At 36.8% G+C, this 23142-nt stretch overlaps 1 protein-coding gene across 1 annotated transcript; it reads left to right on the top strand.

Annotated features, from left to right (window-relative positions):
* Nucleotides 1–1945: 1945 nt before the first annotated feature.
* LOC119767055 (histone-lysine N-methyltransferase SETD1A) lies at nucleotides 1946–19938 on the top strand. Its single transcript, XM_038254427.1, has 7 exons — nucleotides 1946–2015; nucleotides 2551–2633; nucleotides 6114–7601; nucleotides 7670–8100; nucleotides 8158–8304; nucleotides 18132–18685; nucleotides 19588–19938. Exons 1-7 carry the CDS (start codon nucleotides 2005–2007, stop codon nucleotides 19934–19936), a joined length of 3063 nt encoding a protein of 1020 aa, XP_038110355.1. The 5' UTR covers nucleotides 1946–2004; the 3' UTR covers nucleotides 19937–19938.
* The last annotated feature ends 3204 nt before the right edge of the window (nucleotides 19939–23142 follow it).

Below are 23142 nucleotides of genomic sequence, written 5' to 3' on the forward strand. Positions count from 1 at the left end.
TACAACGGTAAAAAACACGATCAAAAACCATTTCTGATCACTTTTTTTCATTTTAATGCAAAAAAAATAATGACAAGACAACATTTTTTTTCGATGGATCAACTATGGTCCCCTTGGAACGAGCTGTCAAGTAGGAACTTTTCTGTCAAGAAGGACCGCGAGGTTAATTTTTCAAAATTGATTTTAGAATAGATTTTTAACTCTTTGTGGTCGTACAAAGGGTCATTGAACTCAGAAAAATAAGCTTTATCGCTGTAAACAATAATATCAGCAATCTAAGCTTCATTTTAGGACCCAATTGGTTGATTGCCTATTTACATTGAAAAATGCTTTACATCAATATTTCCTCATTTTGGTTGCAAAAATTTCCAAATCACATTTTAGCATTTTTAGGTTAACATTTGAGCTCAGCGATCCAAAAACGTTTTTGTTTGTTTTCATTAATCAATTATCCGAAGTTTTTTTTTAAGGATTGCGGATAATCACTGCTGAATTGTATTGATATTTTAGAATCTTAGAGTTGTCGAGTGCAAACATCACTAGAAAAATACCAGAAAAAAATATTTTCAGTAAAAAAAAAATTCTCTGTATAAAATTAACGCTAGAGTACTTTTATTTGCATAGAAAACCCATGAAGAAATAGGGTGTAATATCAAAATCGATTTTCCAGCACAGCATTATTTTAGTTCCTTTTGGGGTCCTAAACAACTCCCCAAAGTTTGGTAACGATTGGTTTAGTCCTCACTCTGCGCAAAGCGATTCAATTTCCCATACAAATTTGTATGGGAAAAATCATTTTTTGAATTATGATATTTAAAATCCAGTTTCACGCTATACTAAAACCGGATTCATATTCGGATGCTCTGAAATGTGCTCTACAACTTTCCCTAAGAGAGTATGGTGCTAACTTGCTCCTGAAAGAAGATACAGCGTCCTCAAAACTCGTCTAAAACGTGATTTTCGATCAAAAAACACGTTTTAGACGAGTTTTGAACACGCTGTATCTTCTTTCAGCAGTAAGTTAGCACCATACTCTCTTAGGGAAAGTTGTAGAGCACATTCCAGAGCATCCAAATATGAATCCAGTTTTGATATAGCGTGAAACGTGGATTTTAAATATCAAAATTCATAAAATGATTTTTCCCATACAAATTTGTATGGAAATTGAATCGCTTTGCGATCGTTACCAAACTTTGGGGAGTTGTTAAGGACCCTATAAGGAACCAAAAAGTTGCTGTGCTAGCTAAATTTGGACAATTTTATTTTTTTCCATACAACCATATTACACCCTAATGAAGCATATTACCATTTAAAAAAGTACTCTAAAATCTGAAATTTTAGGTTTCGAAAAAAATATTTTCAGCATTGGTCACTTATTAGCATAATTTAAAAATATCGACAAATTATTTTTTTTAAATTAAATCAAACATTATTTCGAAAATGGTGTACTTTAGGGCTGAAAGTTAAATTTTAAATTACAGCTTCAGAAAAAAAAATGTTCCGGTAAGATTTCTATTTTTTTCAAAAAAAAAAAAAAAAAAACACATGCTACAAAAAATTTTACTCGGCAGCAAAATTTCTCTACAAGTCAAAAGTCACTGGTTTTGTTTACAACAAAAAAAAAAACGGATACGGGGAAATTTATTTTTTTGTGAAAAAAAGTAAATTTAAAAATCATTGATTTTTTCCGTGTGCCCTTTTTTCCTGAACAGTCCTCATCAAGACTTACAACTTTGCCCAAGACACCAAATGAATCAGAAAAAAAACCTTCAAAAAATACAGAGTTATGAGTTTGAGCCGAATAAAAAAATACAAATAAAATCAATTTCCGAGAATTTCTCAACTGATCAGTAGAGGGTTAATTTCGAGCTGCACCCCAAAAATGTTCAGCCCCGTCTACACGTTCTCAACGTCAAACCGTTTTTTTCCCCCTCGAACCCAAAAATGAGTACCCCTGCATCGCTGTCAAACAAACGCCAAACGTCAAAACACAGTTTAACCAAGATGTCGGAAAAGTAAGTTTGGTGAAGCGCCGTCCATTAAATCGTTAAAATCCGCAATTTTCGGCCCCCGTTCGGCGTGAATCGTAGTGCGTCCGGTGCCCAAAAGTCCCGCGGACGTTTTGCGCCCAAAAGTGACCGTCGGCGTGCGTTGCCTGCGACGTACCGAGCGCGTCCCGTTTGGCTTCTACATGTGTTTTTCTTACTTTTTCGGCTTTTCCTACGCGAGCGGCTGGAATTGCTAGGCCGACGGCCTGGTGGCAGATTTTTGCTCGTCCCTGCCCGCGCGCCCTGGCCCTGCCACCCCGGAGCGTCTATCCGATCCACGTTTTGGCGTTTGTGTTTCGCCGGCGTTTCGTTCCCCTTGCCCGTTATCGGCTTATCACTTAAAATTTTGGGGGATTTCTTGCGTGCCAAAAAGAAGAAGAAGCAAACACCTCCCGAAAGGTGCAACGAATTCACTAAAAATACTCTTTTCTTCTGCCCTTCTTTCCTCTTGCCGTCGTCGTCGTCCCCGCTGCGTTTGAACCTGCGAAATTGCAATGAACAGCGACGACTTGCTCAACTATGAGCTGGAAGCCGGCGGCGATCCGGCCTTAATGAACGAGGACGATCTGCTGCTGTCGGATGATGGTAAGTTGGTGGCAAACGTTTTGAAATTTCATCATAATTTTAGTGTTACATAGACGTTTGAGCAAAAGATAACAAAAAGTCGGGGGTTTTCTTTCATGTTCATTCGTGGCATAAGGGATCAACATAAAAACATGTGATTAGTTATATGAACCTACATTTGATTGTAACAGTTTGAAGATAGATATTTTTAACAAGATCTACAAAAATATGTCTCCGAGGTCTCAGATCAAAATTTGCATAAAAAAAACATTATTCGCTCTTAGAGCGGGGGGTCATATCTGCAATAAACGATACTATTACACGCCTATGGTGGTTCTGTTCCTGTAATAACAAAACAGATTCAGAAACAAAGTTTATGTAAAGCCTTTATTGAATAATGCACATCAGAATATCTAATATAAAATTTATAACAGTGATTTTTTTAATGTAATATATCTTATAATCTATCATTATCGTTATTTCGATAATTCTATCGGCGATAATGTTATCGCCTATAATAGACGGTAGTTCATTTTCTAAATCTTTTTAAAGTCGAGATAATTCAACCATATTACAAGCCATATCATTTTAAATATTCAATGCTTTCAAAAAGAATATATTTTTTGAAAATGTAGTAAGTTTCAAAACATAAATAGGTACCGTCATCAGGGGTGACATTGGGTCTGGGGGTGAGATTGGGTCATACAAATTTCAGCATTTTTGTATGACCCAATCTCACCCCCCAGACCCAATGTCAACCCTGATGACGGTACTCTAAATTGTTCACAAATACCGTATTTTTTGAAAATACTCAAATTTTCTAAATTTGCAATGTTTGATACCCACATTGCAAATACTATACATATTTTGTGAAATTTCTAGTTTTTACAAAAAAGACTCAAATAAACTGAAAAAACTTCGCTTAGCAAAATTTTAGAACCTTTTTCAGTTTATTTGAGTTGTTTTGTTGCAAAAACTAGAAATTTCACAAAATATGTACAGTATATTTCGAAAATACTCAAATTTTCAAAATTTGCAATACAGCCAGGCTCGATTATCCCAAGGTTTGTATGGGACTTCGGATAATTGAATTATGACAAAAAACTTTTTTTCGTATATTTTAAAATTTCTTACTTTTAACATCACATTCGAGTTCAGCGACCCCATTTTAGCCAAATTTGAATATTTGATTCCCTTTTAAATTAAAAAAATGCATTTTTTCAATATTAATACCGCCATTTTGACCGCCATTTTGGATTAAAAAATTCTAGATCATTTCAATATAATTTATGGGTTAAGCTTAAGCTCGACCATTAAAAATAAGACAAAAAAAAATCGTGATTCAATTATCCGAAGTGAAATTTTTCCGAGGCTTTCGGATAATCAAGTCTAGACTGTACCTTATTTTTTCTAAAATACTCAAATTTTTAAAATTAGCAACATGGAAGCAACATTAAAATTGTATATGCTTCATATAAAATTTTGCTTTATTTGATACCCATTATTCAAATCATGGAAGTTTGAGTATGTATTTCAAAAAAATACATTATTTTGTGAAAAATTTAGCGTCGTTTTACAAAAATAATAATAATAATAAAGGTAAAAATGCATTCAAAATTTTGCATCCTTTGATACGGCTGCAAATTTCGAAAATTAGGGTTTTTATTTGGAAAATGCGGTATTTTGTGAAAATTTTTAGTATTTCAACAAAAAAGCACTAATAAAGTAAAAATGCAAACCAAATGTTGCGTAATTTTTACCCATAGAGCAAATTTTGAAAATTTCAGTATTTTGGAAACAATAAGATATTTTGTGAAAATTTTAGTTTTTAACCTCAATAAAATATATATTAAGTGAAAATGCATACGAAATTTCGCTTCGCTTGATATCCATATTACAAATTTTAAAAATTTGAGTAATTAAAATAAAAATATTTTGTTAAAATTTTAGTATTAAAAAAAAACTCTTATAGAGAGAAATACAAAATTTCGCTTCGTTTAAAACTCATATTGCAATTTATGAAAATTTGAGTACTATCGAAAATACGGTATTTTGGGAAAATTTTGAGTATTTATACTTTGAAACTTACTGAATACATACTTTTGGGGCAAACAAGGTTGAAAAAAATATCTATTCTAGCGAATATGATTGCCTGTAGAAAGGCCCTCTGATTATGCTTTGATCTCGTTTTTCCTGACTGTCACTTGATCGCTGGGTGTGGCAGAGACGTTGGGTGTAACAGGCAGCGATCAATCGCTAATTTAATCATAGTCGTCGGATTTTCAACACTGGGGGCAAACAAATAAAATAAAAGAAATATAAAAATTGAAATTACAAGCCATACTTACATTTGAAAGAAAAAGTGTTTAAAAATGCATTTTACACCTGCCCAGATGTTTTGCAATCTTTAGTTTTCAAAATATCAAAGTATTGGCGAAATATTTTTTTTTGAGAATAAAAAACTTTTTGCATTACTGTACAACGGAATTTCACAAAAAAATAAAATATTGTTGATCGATATCAAACCTGCTAAATGTGATTTTAAACGCAGGAAAATGCATTTAAAATTATTTTCAGTTCATCAGGCGTCTTTTTCCATTAAAATTTTTAAGTTTAAAAAAAATATTATTTTTTTGCCCCTTGATTTTTCGGCCTGAAAGAAAATCATTTTTATAAAGGTTGTTTTTCAGGTAAAAGAATTCTTAGAGTTTTTTTTTACAGAGTTCCAATAAACCAATTTTTTACTGTTTGCTTTTTGGGAGTATTCAACCTGAATCAAAACTGAAAATTTTGTTTATTGGTCCTTTAAAAAACCTCCACATTCAAAGGAAGTGCAAATCAACAATTAAAAGCGTTTTTGAATTTAATAATTCGAAAATTGCCGAAAACCGATCAAAAACTGCTTTTTTACAGCTGGTGCTTAGGACCTTTTGAAAACTAACCCGAGACTTGATAACAGTATTTTTTCAAGCGAATTTCTAAGTGTCTGAGTTTCAAGTGATTTTTTTAAAAATAAGACTCATCTAGTTTTAAGCGCGTTTTGATAGAAATTAAGAATACAAATGGAGATTAAGTTCTTTTTTACTTTTTATGCATTGCTTCTTTATCTGATTGCTTAATTTTTTCCTCGAATTTAAATGATGAGTAATTTATTTTCAAGTATATTTTCTAAATATATTGTTATATTTTAAATTTCTCAAAAATTTACAATAATTGATTGTTTGTTATTATTATTTGATTTTTGAAATTTGGTATGATGGTTAGTATTTTCTTTTTTCTTAACAAGTTTTGATTTGCAATTATTCTTTGAGTAAGAAATGCCTATAATTTGAGGTTCTGGAAAAGCCGGAAATGGGATTTGAGTGGTAGCTGTGTAGGCTAGCTATTGTTTTATATTTCGAGTTTTGTGAAAATGTCACCTATTGTTCAAACAAATCATTTTTTGTTGCATTGAGCGTATTTATTTAGTTTATTTTTTTGTCTTTTTTTCTCCTAACGTAGAGAGCGGCCTCCGGCTCGACCAACAGGACGAAGAGTTGCTGCTGAGCGAATCCGAGGACTGGGTCTCGAAACAGCTAGCGGCAAAAGAAAAAGAAGCCCTAAAGCAGCAGCAGCAGTCAACCTCCGGCAGCAGAAAGCGGTCCTCGACCAGTCCTCCGAGGAAGCAGCCGACTAAACCCAAAACTCCGGTTCCACCGGTGGTCGAGGTAAAGCAGGAAGTTCCGGTACCGGAACCGGAACCAGAACCACAACAGCAGCATGTTGCGACGGTGGCCGTTGTCAAGGAGGAACCACCCTCCAGCCAGGAATCAATTCTGCCCGCTTCGACCGCGTCCGAAAGTGAGCGCGGGGACTCGACAACGGAAATCTCGTCGGTTTCCGGCTCTTCACTGGTACCAGAGTCGGTGTCTGGTACGTCGATCGCCACAACTAGTGAAACCACAACCACTACCGAATCGACGACCTCGGTAACGGCGGAATCTTCGTCGTCGATCGTGTCCCAGACCGATTCCGGGATGTTGTCTCATTCGGCGGAGCAGATTCACACCGAGCAGGAGGAGGAAGAAAGAGAAGTGGTCACTTCACAAGTTTCGTTGGCGCCACCGGAGGATGTTCCGGTGAAGGAGGAAGTGGCGGCCACGCCGTCGAAGGAACAGCTGGTGGAGCAGAAATCGAGCCAGCTGTGTGACACTACCTCGTCCGAGGACGTACTGGATCTGTACGTCACAAATCAGGACCGCGAGCCAGAGTTTTCCTACGACACGGACGAATCTACGGAGAAACGTGACTGGAAGAACGAGGGCAAGCCAGGGCTGTTGGACGGCAAAGCGTCGTCCACGTCGCAGCACTCGGGACCACCGCCGCCATTGCTGCAGCACCCGAATCGGCCACCGCTCTCAAATCGGCCCAACAATTTCAAACATTCCGGCGATTCTTCCGGAGGATCATCCGGCGATCAGATGCCACACTTTATGCAGCAACAGCCGCCGGGAATGGGAATGCCACAGGGACCACATCCAAACTTTGGTGGACCATTCCGGGGTGGAATGCGACCTCGGTTCCCACCACGGCCAGGTTTCCCCGGGGACATGAACAACTACAGGAACAACCGGATGAACTTCCCGATGGGCGGACGACCTCCGTTTCCACCGCGGGGACCTCCCTTTGACCACATGATGCGTCCGGGCATGATCCATCCCGGAGATCGACCACCGTTCGGCGGAGGTGGACCCCGAATGGGACCAATGTTCCGACCAAACGGACCCGGCGGAGGACCTCCGTTGCTTCACCGTGGCGCGATGCCACCCGGTGGACCACCTCAGGGACCAGGTCCGATGGGAGCGATGCCACCTCATCAACCGCCACTGCTCAGTTTCGAAGCCGGTCCGTTGGCTGCGGCCGCCGTCCCGGCCATCCCTGCGACGCCCGTCTTGCCCCGAAAGGTGCTGATCAATCCAAACTTCAAAGGAGGCGTCGAAGCGGCCACAAGTGAGTACTCTCTTGACGACGATGCCTAGAGCAAATCTTAATCCTCCCCCCCTCCACAATTCCAACAGGTCAACTGATGCGCGACGCTCTCAACAGCCAGCAGTTCCTGGCCAACATCAACAACCGCCAGGTCAGCGACGAAGAGTTGCTCCGACAGCAGGAAGAGTTCATCAACAAGAACCGCATCGAGGTGGAGAAGCGCCGCTTCGAACGATCCCCATCCCCTCGACGCGAACGACCAAGAAGTCGAGACCGGGAACGGAACGACCGGGGTCGCTCGCGGGATCGTGGCCTGGAACGGGAGCACCGAGACCGGGAGCACCGGGATCGGTCTCGATCACCGAGGAGACATCGCGGGGGAAGCAGGGATCGAGACGCCGGCAGACCGCGGAGGAACTTCCCGTCGAGGCGGCACGGCAGCCGGGATCGGGACGATGACAGTCGGTACCCGAAGCGGCGAAAGAGTGGCGATTACGGCGACAGCCGGAACAATAATGATGTGAGTTGGGTTAGAGTCTAGCGAAAGGATTTTTCAGTAACGATGTTCAATTTTCAGAAAAAGGACGACGACGAGGATCCGGACACGAGGGCGTACCGGTTAGAGATCGAGAAGCAGAAGGCCATCCGGGAGAAGATTCTCAAGGACAAGGAGATGCGCCGGAAGCAGGCCGCCGAGGACAACAAGAAGACGGCGAAGCCATCGGTAAGTGTAGGTTTGATGCGCTGGAGAGTCTCGAATATTGTCTGAAAATTGGTAAATCGTCAATGCAAGTGATTACACTAAACAAACTGAACTTCAGCAAGGTAATAAATGCTAAGTACGGAGCTTACAAATAAGGCGGTCTAGGAAAGTTGCGCATTTTTTTTTTCGTTTATCGTTGGATTGAAAAGTTAAATTTTAAGTTTTTTGCTATATTTTCAATTTTAAGATTTTCTTAATTTAAAAAATTTTTAATTATTGAATTTCTGATTCTTTTTTCTTTTTGAATCATTAATTTTCAATTTTGAGTGCATAATAGAATAATTTCTGTTTGTTTTTTTTTAATTTATAAATTTTAACTTTTTTTTTATGTCGAGCATCTTTTTTTTATTGCGAAGATTTGTTTTTTTTATTTCTAAATTTCTTTATATTTGTTTTTTTTTGTTTGCCTGAAGATTAGGCGGGTACACATTTTATTTAAAGTTTTTCTCCTCGGCTCTGGCTCTGGCTCTGGTCTGGGGAGCTTAGGCACAAAAAAAAAACTAATTTCAAGCTTGTTTTTTATTTAACAAAAAATAGGAGCAAATTATTTATCACAAAACATACACCATTTTTTTTTCGCTGAGATTCGTTAAAGTTTCACTAAATTTTCAGTAAACGATTCAGCAATTCAAATTTTACTGAATTTTCAGTTAATTGATACTTGTCATTTTGACAGATGATTGACTAGTAAGTCATAAGTGACATTTCAATTTAACAGATTTACTGTTTGTACTGATTTTCTGCAATGAAGTTGCCGTTGCCGAATTCAGCAAAAAAATATGATTGCTGAATCGCAATCAGCTTTTTGCTGAAATTTTAATCCAAAATTTGGTGTCTACATCATTTCAGTTAAGTTAATATAAAAAATTCAAAATATTAAAATATTTAAATTCATGGACATATTTTTTACTAAAAGATTTTTGTCTCAAAATTCAAAATTTGCTAAAAGATTAAAAAGTGTTTATTTGATTAAAAATACATTAATAAACATTATGCAATGAATTTTGAATAGTTTTCAATCGAATTTACACTTTTTTTTTTTTCAATGAAAATGAATTTTTTTTCAGTCTATAAGGGTGTGTTCTCATAACTCCTGAATTCACGTCGTAGAATTTACGTTACCGGTTCATCTTTAGACGTAAATAGTTTTTCACCAATTCAAGCATCTTTTTCATGCAAAATCTTTGTAAACATGCTTGCTTACTTTGAAAAAGATATTTGAAGTTGTTTTTGTAGGGATTTTTCCAGAAAATCTTGAAAATTTCCACCTCAAACTTTCCAGGTGGAAGAACCGTTTCAGGTCTAAATACGTCTTTCACTAGAATTGACGTCGTGACGTGAATGATTTAACGTCGGACGTAAATTGCATGCAAGTCTCCATTATGGAAGTCGCAAATATAGTTTGCCATAAAAAATCGAGTTTAACGACTTAAGCATAATTTTGCATATCAAATCATCTGCAAATGTAGATAAGTTGAAATCAACAAGTAGGTGAGAATTGTGATTTGCATATAAAAATCAATATAGCAGGGGTGCCCAACCTTTGGTTAAGCGATAGTTTTTTTTAATGAAAATACACAAACTAACATATGTTTGGCCTGAATTCAGGAAATTTTTAAAAATGTTTTACTGCAATGCAAATCGGCGAATCGGGACTACAGTCTAAATAGGGACAGCACTTTTAGGAGCACTTGAATGCTTTATATTTGGGAATGAATGAACACATTTTGTTGCTCTGAATCTGGTCTAACCGAAACCACTTCAAAAAAAGCAAAAGATTAGGCTGCATCGCCCCATGTGTCCCGATTCGGGGTGGATTTTCTGTTGACAAAAGAGAATATTTTCACACAATTTTAAAATATAGATCATCGGTAAATGAAACATAGTAATTTTGAAAAATAAATGCATAACTTTTACCGTTCTTGGGGTAAATTTTTAAAGCTGTTTTAGATATGTATTTGTCAAAAATTTGGGGCTTTTGTATTAAAAATTTATGAAATATATTAAATATATGCCTTTTAAAATTCAAAAAGCTTAAGACGATCGTCTCAAAACTCATAACTACCGAAATGTTAAAAATGAATATATATTTATCAATTATTTGACTTAGCTCTGCAATCAAATAACATATTTAACCAAGGAACTGACTGTACCTTGAACCTATGTTTCATCATAAAAACATACAAAAACTTATACAAAAACTGTGTCAAAATAACAAAATAAATTGTAAATCAACTGAAAAAGAGTTCGGAAAACAAAAATGCATTTTAGAAAAAAAAAAACTTATTGACGGAGAAATTAATGTTGGCCCCGGTCTAACCTAGAGTTCTTGATACTAACTAGCATCAGTTTGGCATAAACCACCCCATCAGTCAAAACTTACACATGAATTGAAAATCGTTGATGCCTTGTTTGAACAATTAACGGAACATTCATGATTATGAACAATCGAAATGGGTGTCTTGCGAACCTTCGTGGTGAACGGACACTAGAGCTGCGGTATTTTTTACTACCTAAGCTCAGAGTTATTTCAAACAAAATTCACAGTCTTTTTAAAGACTACCTGAGTTACTTTCCAAAATTCTAAACAGTCTTTTCAAGACAAACCCCACCTGAAATTTTGCTGTATTTTACAAACGAAGCCATCTTTTTAAGAGAACTTTGCTTGCAAAATGCGTCAAAACAAAGGTAAACGCAAATCTTCTGAAGATTTGATCGTTACGTCGGTGAAGCGTTTGAACGCTAAACCGGCTAACGGAAACAGAAAAAGAAAACAGCCTCATCCGAGGTCTGATTCTGATTCTGAAAGTGAGGTTAATCCTCCAATCCCATTGGCAAATAGTTTCGGTGTTTTATCCGAAACTGTTGACAAGGATCCTTCTCCTCGTACTGAGCCTTCTGCCGTCGAGAAACGAGTAAAGGCTCCGCCAATTGTAGTGACTTCCGTCTCCGATTTGGCCAGCTTTCGAACGCAACTGAAGAATTGCAAGGAAACTTGCAATTTGAAGGTTTCGTTCCAGCTTGGTCGAAGAGGAGAATGTCGCTTGTTGACGGAATCTTTACAAGATCACCAAACTTTTGTTGGTTATTTGAAAAACCACAAACACAATTTCTACACGTATGAGACCAAGAATGCTCGCCCATTCAAGGCGGTCCTGAAAGGTCTCTCCAACGACTTGTCGGTGGATGAGATCAAAAACGAACTTAAGGTGTTGCTTGGCTTTGCCCCATCCCAAGTAATACCAATGAAGAAAAAATCAAACGGGAATATTTCTCGCTTTGGTTTGACTTCACAATTTTATCTGATTCATTTCAACAGAAATGAAATCAACAATTTGAAACTTTTGGACAAAGTACAGTTTTTGTTCCATGTACGGGTAAAGTGGGAGCATTTTAAGAAACATGGCGGTAATGGCCAGAATCTGACCCAGTGCCGGCGTTGCCAGGCATTCGGTCACGGTACTGATCATTGCGCCATGGTTCCAAAATGCATGGTTTGCGGGGATTCTTCTCACGACAAGGACAATTGTCCCGTGAAAGAAGTCACCCAATTTAAATGTGCAAATTGTGGTGGAAATCACAAATCAAATTTCTGGGATTGCCCCATCAGAAAAAAGGTTTTGGATTCTCGTGCTAAGCATCAGCCGAAAACCAAACCGAAATTTTCTCAAAGTCAGGTTGTACCTGCATCTTTAAATCAAACGTTCGTGCTGTCTCACTCGAACAATACCCCTACCGTGGAAAAGTTAGGTAACAGCAATGGTATTTCTTATGCCAACGTCGTTTCGGGTTCGGGTTCATCCACGAATTTTAAATCCTCTACCAATTTCCTAATTGGGCAGGTACCTCAAATTTCATTTGAAAATTTTTCTGCTGGCAACGCTTTGGGATCTTCTGATCTCGGCGATGTTACGTTTGAAAAAATGACTTTTTTGCAAAACTCACTGTTTGGTTTGATTCAAACAATGAGTAATGCTACATCCATGATGGAAGCAATCCAGATTGGATTAAAATTTGCGAATGATGTTGTTCTTACCCTGAAGTTTAATCATGGATCTAAGTAATTCCATCAATATTATGAATTTTAATGCTCGCTCTTTAAAAGCGAAAGAAAATGAATTTTTCAACTTTTTACGAGTTCATAACGTGCATGTTGCTGTTATAACCGAAACATTTTTAAAAACTGGCACTTATTTGAAAAGTGATCCAGATTATAAAGTTATAACCAATAACAGAATGAATCGAAATGGCGGTGGAGTTGCAATAGTTATCCACCGTAGTATGACTTATAGTACGTTACGTGACTTTAAGTTAAAAGTTATTGAAAGTTTGGGCATTGAACTTGAAACTTCTTTTGGGAAAATTATGATTGCAGCTGCATATTTGCCTTTCCAATGCACTGGGGAAAATAAAAATTATTTCAAAGGGGATTTGAATAAACTTACTCGGCATATATCTCGATTTTTGATCATCGGTGATTTTAATGCCAAACACCAATCTTGGAATAATTCAAAAGTAAATTCCAATGGTAAAATTCTATTCAGAGATTGCACTTCTGGTCTTTATTCGGTTTTATACCCGAATGGGCCAACTTGCTTTTCTTCTGTTAGAAATCCATCAACAATTGATTTGGTTTTGACAAATCAAAGTCAGTATTGTGGTCCTTTAGTGACTCATGCTGATTTTGATTCTGATCATCTTCCAGTAACTTTTTCAATTTCTCATGAAGCAGTTATCAGACCCAATAGTTCTGTGTTTAATTACCACAAAGCTAATTGGGACAGGTATCAGCATCATATTGAGAATAATTTAAATCATGATTTTGTTTTAGAAACCAAAGCTGATATTGATTCAGCCTTGGAATCTTTAACTAATGCAATTTTAGATGCTAGGAATATTGCTATTCCTAAAGTCCAAGTCAAATTTGATTCTCCCATTATTGATGACGATCTTCAGCTTCTGATTCGTCTGAAAAATGTTCGCCGAAGACAGTATCAACGTTCTCGTGATCCTGCACTGAAGCGAATTCAAAAGATTTGCAAAAGGTTATTGACCACAGATTCACTCTCCTGCGAAATGAAAAGTTCGCAAGAGATGTCGAACAAATTAAACCTTATTCCAAACCTTTTGAAACTTTCAAAGGTTCTTAAGAAACCTCAAAACCAATCCCTTCTTTAAAAGATGGTGATAATATTCTATTAACTAATGGGGAGAAAGCTCAAAAACTTGCTCAGCAGTTTGAGAGTGCTCATAATTTCAACTTAAATGTTCTGAGTCCTATTGAAAATCAAATTTCAATAGAATTTCAGAATATTGTTGAACAAGAGTTTTCATCAGATGATGTTTTTAATACGGATCTGAATGAAATAAAATCTATTATCAAAAAATTTAAAAATATGAAAGCCCCTGGTGAGGATGGCATTTTTTACATTTTAATTAAAAAATTACCAGAAGCAACTTTAAGTAGCTTGGTCAAAATTTGCAACAAATGTTTTGATTTGGCATATTTTCCCAGTAGTTGGAAAAATGCCAAAGTAGTTCCGATTTTGAAACCGGACAAAAATCCTGCTGAAGCCTCAAGCTATCGGCCCATTAGTTTGCTTTCATCTATTAGTAAATTATTCGAAAGAATAATTCTTAATAGAATGATGACACACATTAATGAAAATTCAATTTTCGCTGATGAGCAGTTTGGATTTCGCCTTGGGCATTCAACTACTCATCAGTTGTTGAGAGTTTCAAATTTGATTCGAAGCAACAAATCTGAGGGCTATTCTACTGGCGCTGCTCTTCTAGACATAGAAAAAGCATTTGACAGTGTTTGGCATAAAGGTTTGATTGCGAAATTAAAAAGGTTTAATTTTCCGATTTATATCGTGAAAATTATTCAAAATTATTTGACGGATCGTACTCTGCAGGTATGTTATCAGAACAGTAAATCTGATCAACTACCTGTACGTGCCGGCGTCCCTCAAGGAAGCATTTTGGGTCCAATTTTATACAATATTTTTACTTCTGACTTGCCTGATTTGCCCCAGGATGTCAGAAATCACTTTTGCTGATGATACAAGCATCTCCGCCAAAGGTAGAAGCCTTCGTGTCATCACAAGAAGATTACAAAAGCTTGGATATTTTCAATTCTTATTTGAAAGAATGGAAAATTACTCCAAATGCTGCAAAACTCAACTTATTATTTTCCCTCACAAACCAAGGGCTGATTTTCTTAAACCAAAAGTCATCACATTATAAAGATGAATGAGGTAAATTTAAAGTGGGAGGATCAAGTGAAATATCTTGGACTTGCTTTTGACAAAAACCTTACTTACAAGGATCACATTGAAAGTATCCAGGTTAAATGTAACAAATATATTAAATGTTTGTATCCACTTATAAACAGGAATTCTAGACTTTGTCTCAAGAATAAACTGTTAATTTATAAACAAATTTTCAGACCTGCCATGCTTTATGCTGTGCCGATCTGGACAAGCTGTTGCTTAACCAGGAAGAAAAAACTTCAGAGGATTCAGAACAAAATTCTGAAAATGATTCTGAAACTTCCTCCCTGGTTCAGCACCAGTGAACTTCATCAATTAGCCGAAGTTGACACTTTGGATGTTATGTCCAATAAGATAATTGATGCATTTCGACAAAAATCATTGCAGTCTTCAGCTGCATTGATCCGCTCTTTATATAGTTTATAAGTTAGTTTTAAGGTATCCCTTTTCCCTTTTGTACATGTAGGACCTCCTACATTTGAAATCACTGAATAGCGAAAGCTAAATATTTCATGAATAAATGAAAGTTGCTAGTATTTAAAATTGAGGTGAAAAGTCATCGATTGTGATTGGACACTCAATAATATTTTAACTGAATGAATGTACATGGAAAAGAAAAACTGAATAAATATAAATTAAAAAAAAAAAAAAAAAAACAATCGAAATGAAATTCGAGCAGTCGCAATAACACCGTAAACACCCGAATCAGTAAAATTTTCAATTTTTATTTTTGGCTTTAAAAATATAAGTCATTTTCAAAACTTATTCCAGAGTTTCGTCGTTTTCAAAAGTTAAGCATTTACAGAAAATGTGCTATCACTGCCACCTGGCGGAGTTTTCCGCTTTAAAAAACGTTAGCGGTTTACTTTTTCCCAAGACACAAACCAATCGGTTCGACGTTAATTCAAAGACGTCTTTTGCGAATTTACGTCAATTCTGGAGTTATGAGAACACACCCTAATATTTTTTTATGTCCCCTGATTTGTTTGGAAAATTTTGGAGGAGACAAAAAGTTAAAATAAAATTTGCAATGGCTTTTTCGGTATCGGAGCATTGAGTATGCATTTTAACCCTCTACTGCTCAATTTTTTTCGATTTTTTTTTATTTTTCCCGTGTTAAGGAGGCCATTTTGAGCAACTTTTGTTCTACGAAAAACTTTACTTCTCTTTTTTATGTTTTTCTTGTTTCATTTTTAGTACTTTCATTTGAATTTATCTTGTTTAGTTTATGTTTGTTTTTGGTATTTTTTTTTTCATATTTTTACAGTCACTTTTTCAATTTGTTGCTTGTTATTCACATTTTATGCTCAAAATGGCACCATTTTCATTTAAATTGTAAAAATGCGTAGAGGCTAGAAAAATTACTGCATACTGTTTTTTACTTAACCCTCTACTGCCGAAATTTTTTTTCGATAATTTTTATTTTTCCCGTGTTCAGGAGGTCATTTTGAGAATCTTTTGTCCTACGAAAAACTTTACTTCTCTTGTTTTATTTTTTTTGCTGTTTCATTTTTAATATTTTAATCTGCATTCATCTTGCTTAGTTTATGTTTGTTTTTAGTAGTATTTGGCCTACTCTACCACCTCCTATCATTACATTTTGCCTATCTATTTTTTTATGTTTTTACAGTAACTTTTCAATTTCTTTCATGTTTTTCGCCTTTTTTGCTATAAAATGGCACCATTATCATTTAAATTGTAAATAAATGTGTAGAGGCATAGTCTGGGGCACTAGAAAAATTACTGCATACTTCTTTTTACTGAAAATATAGGAAATGTTAGTAAAAAAACACAGCCAAAGTTGACCCATAAAAAATGACATTTTTAAAAAGATTGACAACGTCACTAAAACAAGTAAAACTTCCAACCCTGAAATTTTCTAAAATTTTAAGAGTTCTTCTTTCCAATGCTTTTTACAGATCAAAAATCGGTTGGAAAATTGATTTTTGGCGATTTTTAAGATCGAAGCCCGTTTAAAGGCGGGGTTGGGTTGTAGAGGGTTAACATATAGGAAATGTTAGGAAAAAACACAGCCAAAGTTAACCCCTGAAAAATTACATTTTTAAAACATTGGCAACGTCACTAAAACAAGTGAAACTTCCAACCCAAATATTTTCGAAATTTTTATTTCCTAAAATTCAAAAATTGTTTTTAATTTTTTTTCCTATGCGAATTTCAATTTTAATTAATTTTTTTTGTTCCCTCAATTTTTAGGGAAGTTTTAAAGGTGAAGAGGGGAGGGGGCAAATGCAAATGAAATACAATTTGGGGCCATCCATAAACCACGTAGACAATTTAGAAGGGAAGGGGTTGGCGATTGTCCACGCTCCATACAAAAAAGTGTATGGATTGTCCCTTTGCTTTGGCTAGGCAATGGCTTTTATGATTGAAAAAACTTTATACAGTACAGACTCGATTATCCGAAGTTTGATTATCTGAAGGTTTGTATGGGACTTCCGATAATCAAATCACGAACAAAAAAAAGTTTTATCGTTTTTTTTTTTTTTTTATTTTAAACATTAATTTCGAGTTTTGTGACCTAATCTGCCGTTCTACGCATAATTGTCCCATGTTCAAAAAAGTGCAACTGAGAAAAACGCGATTGAAATTTTTCGACCGATTTCTGTGTTTCTACGCATAATTGTCCCGTGGGTTCCTATTCGCCCTATGTGTCCCGAATCGCCCCAGTTAGCAGTTTATCACCCTTATTTGTGATTCTCTTGCTATACAACAGGTCAACAAGACATAATGCTTAGTAAAACTAATGATTCCGTGTAAGAAAATACTTGGTGGGACAATTATGCGTAGAAGTTTAACGATGGGACAAACAGACTTGGTGTTGTTTTTAATGAGTTTCCGAACAAAGTACCAGATTTTATGTGTTTTTCGTAAAGTACACATCAGACTAAACTTAAAAATGTCATAAAGTCAAAATCGTCCAAAACTGACATGGGACAATTATGCGTAGAACGGCAGTAATTCTAGTCAAATTTGAACAGTTAATTGCATAAAAAAAATGTTTTTTTTTATATTTCATCATCACTATTTTGACCGCCATCTTGGATTTATAAATTCTGAATCACTTTAGAGTATCGAAAATCAAAAACAAGACAAAGAAAAAAATATTTTTTTCGTGATGCGATTATCTGAAGGGAAATTTTTCCGAGGCCTTCGGATAATCGAGTCTGGACTGTAAATCTTAAAAAATATGCTAGAAAATACACATTGGTTAAATATGCTTTTGTGGACAGAATAACCAATAAGCAACCCAAGGCCATTGCAAATGAAATGTTATTTGACGTTTTTGCACTCCCCCCCTACCCTTCTAAAGTTCTCTAAAAAATAAGGGGGCAAAAAAATATTACCACAGTTGACATTTTCACATAAAACACTTGTAAAATCGATTGGCTCTCGGTGAGCTGATGATGAAGTACTTTTTTTTTTCCTTGCAGACATTCTAAGCTTAACGGAGACTTATTCTAACGTTTTGCATTTTTTTGCTCATTCCAGCAGGACCGCAAATCCGAGGAACCCCCCGCCAAGTTCACCCCGATCGTCGTCACCGAGAAGAAGATCATCTCGCTAAAGAAAAAACCCGAATCGTCGTCGTCGGACAAGAACCACGAGTCGTCGTCCTCGTCCTCCTCGTCCAAGTCCAAGCCGTCACTGCCAGACAAAAAGACCGAGGAGGTCAAAAAGCAGCAGCAGCAACCCGCAGCAGTCTCGCCGCCCCGCAAGGTCATCGACAACCGGGACGACGACATCGACCTCTTTCTGGACGAGTACGAGGAGGAGCTGCTGCGCGAACCGACGCCGTCTCCGCCACGGCCCAAGGAGAAGCCGGCGCCTCCGCCGCCACCGGTGACTTCCTCGTCAAACAGCAATCGAGGGGACAACGGGGGTGGCGGGTTCGGGTCGAGCAGCCGCCGGATTGTGCTGAAGTCGGAGTCGCGCCACCACCACGAGAAGGAGAAGGCGGCGGCGCCGCCGGCGAAAAAGTTGAGAGTATTTGATAGGCTAGATAAGCGGATAGGAGTCAATGACGCAGACAAGAGGAAGCTGCAAAGGTTAGTCAAGGATAATTAAGGCGGCGGCGCTTGGGCGGATTTTTTTTTCTTTTTTTTTTGTGTCTCTGTTTCGTTTCGATAGCTTGTAAGTGCACGCGTGTGTGTGAGAGAGAGAGAGAGGTTTGAGGATTTGTGACCGACCTTTTCCCATTGTTTAGTTTTTGTTTATTTTTATGTTCGTAACTTTTTTTTCAAATTGTGCGCAGACAAAATCACTGTTCTTTGGTGTGATTAATTGTACAGAGCAAAATTTAATGTTTGACGCGTTTAGGATTAGGATTTTACGTCGTCCTTCTTCCGTGTCCGTGTCCTTAGGTCCGTCTATTTTTTTTTTATTTTAATTTTCCCCAAACATGAGACGAGTGCGTTTTGCGCCACAATTATTATCATTACGATCACAAAAAAACACAGTTAGGCTTAGCTCGCGCTTAGGTTTTACAGTTTTACGGAGAATTCTTCCCGGATTTATTAACCTCGATGGATTCGCGCGATTCTTGTTCGGCTGATTAAGCAAACACAGTAACTCCTATCAAGTCACACAACGCTTAAAACCTTCCCAACCCAACAACCCTATTTGTAAGGTCTTAAAGTTTAAAAACAAAACAAGAAAAAAACACAAGGAATGCAAAAGTAAACAAGCAAAAACTGTGAGAGTTAGTCTTTAGGCATTAATTAACAAATTTTCAATTAAGAATAATCATGCTGCAAAAACAAAACAAGCAAAGCAACAACAAAAACAGTTTAGTACGTGAGAAGACAACTTGCATAAATACCAACTAAAAAAATCAACACAAATCAACAAACAAAAAAGCTCACGCAGAATTCTCACTGCCCTGCTCGAAGAGTGAACAATTCCCTGCTTCTCTCATCGGAATTCCGTAACGTTCCCCCTACTTCCACAGGGAGAGGTCCCCCCTAATTGTCATTTCCAGCTGTTTCGAGCCGGAAGTTCCTCCGCCACCGGACGCCTACGTCAACTACGAAGCGGAGGCGAATGTCACCGAAGAGGAAGAAGACGAAGACGATGAGGAAGAGGAAGAGGAACAAGCCCAGCGGGACGGGGATGGTCGCGAGAGGCTGGCCAGCGCCGCGGTGCTGGTTGTTCGGCGGTGTGGCATGGAAGGGTTTAGACTGAAGAAGGAGGAAGAAATAGAGGAGAGTCAGGTTGAGAGCAAGTGGGGAGTAGGGCCGAGGAGTGCGTTTCAGCGCGAGGGGAAGATCTTTAGGGAGAATGAGCGTAGGAGGCATTAGGAAAGGGGAACAGGATTTTTTTTTGGTAGCTTTTCGGTTGAATTGAGCAGGTTGTTATTGTTATGATTTACAAACTAAACTTTCTTTTGTATGATTATGTTGAAGCGAGGACATTAAAAGTGATGTATTATTGCTTTGTATTAAACTGAGTTGTTATTGTTTTCTGTGTCCGCTCGTTCGAATTGTTGATGAGTCCACCTTGAAACGGCAGCAGCATCAGAGAAAGTGTCAAACTCAACTAAAAACCTTAGTCGTAAATTTCGACGCGGCGCGGCTATTGTCTAGATTTTATTCCCCCTGATGGGAAGATGAGCGACAAAAGGTAAGCAACCACTTGATGAAAAGAGATAATTTCTTAATCCCCGGCACGTGAACTTGAAAAGTGTGAATTTATTGCTTTTGTTATGGTGATGTGATGAATTGGTCGCGGAGATGGTTTGAAAGTGAAAATAAAGTTGTTTTTTTATTATTGCGATTAATGCACTATCAAAGATTTTAGTTTGAAATGGCAAAATTTGATTTCGTAAGTTTGCAGCGCTTTCCGGTTTTAGTAAAATTTATTGTTTCATGTCAACTTTTTAATGGAAAAAATTAAGTTAATTGCATTGTATACATGTAGAGTTATTTTGCAACCATTAGTTAACAAAAAATCTATAGAAGTTTTGCAGCAAAGCTAAAAGACACATGTCGTTACCTATGAACAAGTAGCGTAAACCTATGCTTTTTTTAAATGTGTTTTAACCTTCAAAATTGACATTATTATAAAACTAATGCCGGATACAAATAAGAAAAATTATTTCCAACACTTCGGTGTCCAATATTTGTTAATTTTTTTTATAAGAAAACTGTTAATTTAGAAAAAGATAGTAATTTGGATTATTAGGCAAGAAAGTCTGTCAAAAATCAATAAAAATTGCCGCCTGCATTTCCAGAGTTTTTTTAAAGTTTATAGGACCTATTCAAAAAAAAAAAACTCTAGATTTGAAACACAGTCGCGCTGCAAAACCTCAATGCTTTAAAGAGATTTTTCAGAAAAAAAAGTGCGATGCTTTACAATAGAAACTCCAATTTGATATTTAAAAATAAGAAAATTTAAAAAATATATTTTTTTTTGTTTTTGATTCGATTGAAATCCCATACAAACCTTAAGATAATCGAGACTTCGGTTATTCCTGCCTTCGGATAATCGTGTCTGGACTGTAGTTACTTTTCCTGTCCTAAAGTCACGGAATGCCTTGCTTTTTATCGCCCAAAATAGAGTGCTAAAAGAACGTACTTATTTGAGTTGTGAAAAGTTATCTTTTCACAACGTTAAACGCTTCAACAAAACATGTGCATTTTTTTTGCTGTGCTGTATATTTTCATTCAAAATGAAAATAGTAGTTTATGTAACAAGTTGCAAAAAGAGGATTTTTTCAGCACGAGTCGTACATTTATCCAACGAGGTTCACCGAGTTGGATAAATACGACGAGTGCTGAAAAAATTAAGTTTTGCAACGAGTTCCAAAACCCCATTGAGTGAAATTTTAAGTCAAATTTTCCTGTATTTGTCAAAAAATCGTTTAAATCAAAAAAATGTTGAAAAGTGTTACTTTTCGAAACAAGTGCTGAAAAGTTCAACTTTTCAGCACCCATTTCAGCGCTGAAAAGTAGAACTTTTCTGCATTTATTTTGAAAAGTGTTGCTATTCGATTCTGTTATTTTTGATACAGAAAAGTAGGCTATTTCGTCGTTCAAGAATGACAGGGAAAGTAAGTTGTTTCGCGACGAAATTGCAAAAATGTATATTTTAATTTAAAATAAAAAATGAAAAATGCAGCTTTCTTTCAAAGTACAGATTTTTTTAATTGGCTCCAGCAAAATAGATAGGCGTAGCACCTCGCGACGCCCGAAACGCCATTTGAATTTTTTGTTGCCGATATTTCGAAAAAATGCCAAACTTTGAAGGTCTGAACCGTGCTCCACAGTGTTCAAAACTTCAATGTTATTTATACCAAACATTGCGCAAGGATCTGGCCTACACGCCATTAATGTTAAAAGTAAACACTTTAGTAGCCAAACTGCCTAAAAATTGTAATTACTTAAATGTTTTTTTACGGGTTAAATTTCATTTCTCCCATTTCCAAGACCGAGCCACGTAGCCTAGTGGTAACGCTTCCGCCTCGTAAGCGGTAGATCGGTAGACCTTCTGGATTCGATTGCTTAGTAAAGGGAAGGTAGGGCATCGTCACAAACTGGACCTTATCACGACACCTTAGGGAGGCGACCTATGGAATGTTAACATTAGTTGAGTGAAAAACTGCCACTGAATCCGCTTTGTAAATGCCGGCCCCGATACTCTTCACGGGTGTTCCCCTCAGGAACTGGGAAAGATTTACTTACATTTGCAAGCCTCTGAATGTCCTCCGAAAAAATCGGAAATCGGAAAAGTCGGGAATCCGCCAAAGTCCGAGAAAAGTCGGGAAAAGTCAGAAATTTGTTATTTTTTGTCGAAAAGTGGGGATTTCCAAGCATACTTTTTTGAACATTATTTTCTAACTCTTGACTAATTTTATAATATTTTGTACAATTTTCAAATTCTTTCACTCGATTTGCTTTAGTAACTAACTTGAAATTTCAGGTTCCTTTCCCTATTTCAATCTACAGTACTTGTTCGGTAACTGGGCTGAGAACGTAGCCCAATTACCGAATGCTGCTCGCTAACTGGGCTGAACAAAAAATTACGAGGGGACCACCGATGCATAATATTTTCCTGATGAAACAAAAAACAAAAGTTATTTGTTTAATTTGCTTCTTATTTTTTTCTAATTGTGACTTTAAATTTGTTAAATGCTTGAACAAAGTTTTTTTTTATTGAGCTTGATTTTTACATCTACCAACCCCTCGGTCATTTCGGTTTGTTTTGGTTTTTTGACGTTTGTCTGCTTTTTAACTGGGCTACGGCCCAGTTATCGAGCGCCCAGTTAAACAACGCCCAGTAACCGAACAACTACTGTATTTGAGAATGAAACGGATACTTAAGACACTAAAAATACTTATAAATATTGGAAGCATTTGAAACAGATATTATTATTTTTATGAAACAAAAAGATTTTTATTGTTCCCTAAACAAAAAGTAACATCTAACTTAAAACAACAACAAAGTTAATATAAAAAAAACTTGTATAAAATATGGCCTATTTTTTTATCGATTATGGCCAGCTTCA

This window comes from Culex quinquefasciatus, chromosome 2, assembly GCF_015732765.1.
Source record: "Culex quinquefasciatus strain JHB chromosome 2, VPISU_Cqui_1.0_pri_paternal, whole genome shotgun sequence".
Taxonomy (NCBI): domain Eukaryota; kingdom Metazoa; phylum Arthropoda; class Insecta; order Diptera; family Culicidae; genus Culex; species Culex quinquefasciatus.

What these genes read in the sequence shown, in the direction of transcription:
- LOC119767055 (XM_038254427.1), top strand. An exon ending in AGGCGTCGAAGCGGCCACAA is followed by an intron (nt 7,602 to 7,669) that starts GTGAGTACTCTC and finishes CAATTCCAACAG; the next exon opens with GTCAACTGATGCGCGACGCT. An exon ending in GACAAGAGGAAGCTGCAAAG is followed by an intron (nt 18,686 to 19,587) that starts GTTAGTCAAGGA and finishes CTACTTCCACAG; the next exon opens with GGAGAGGTCCCCCCTAATTG.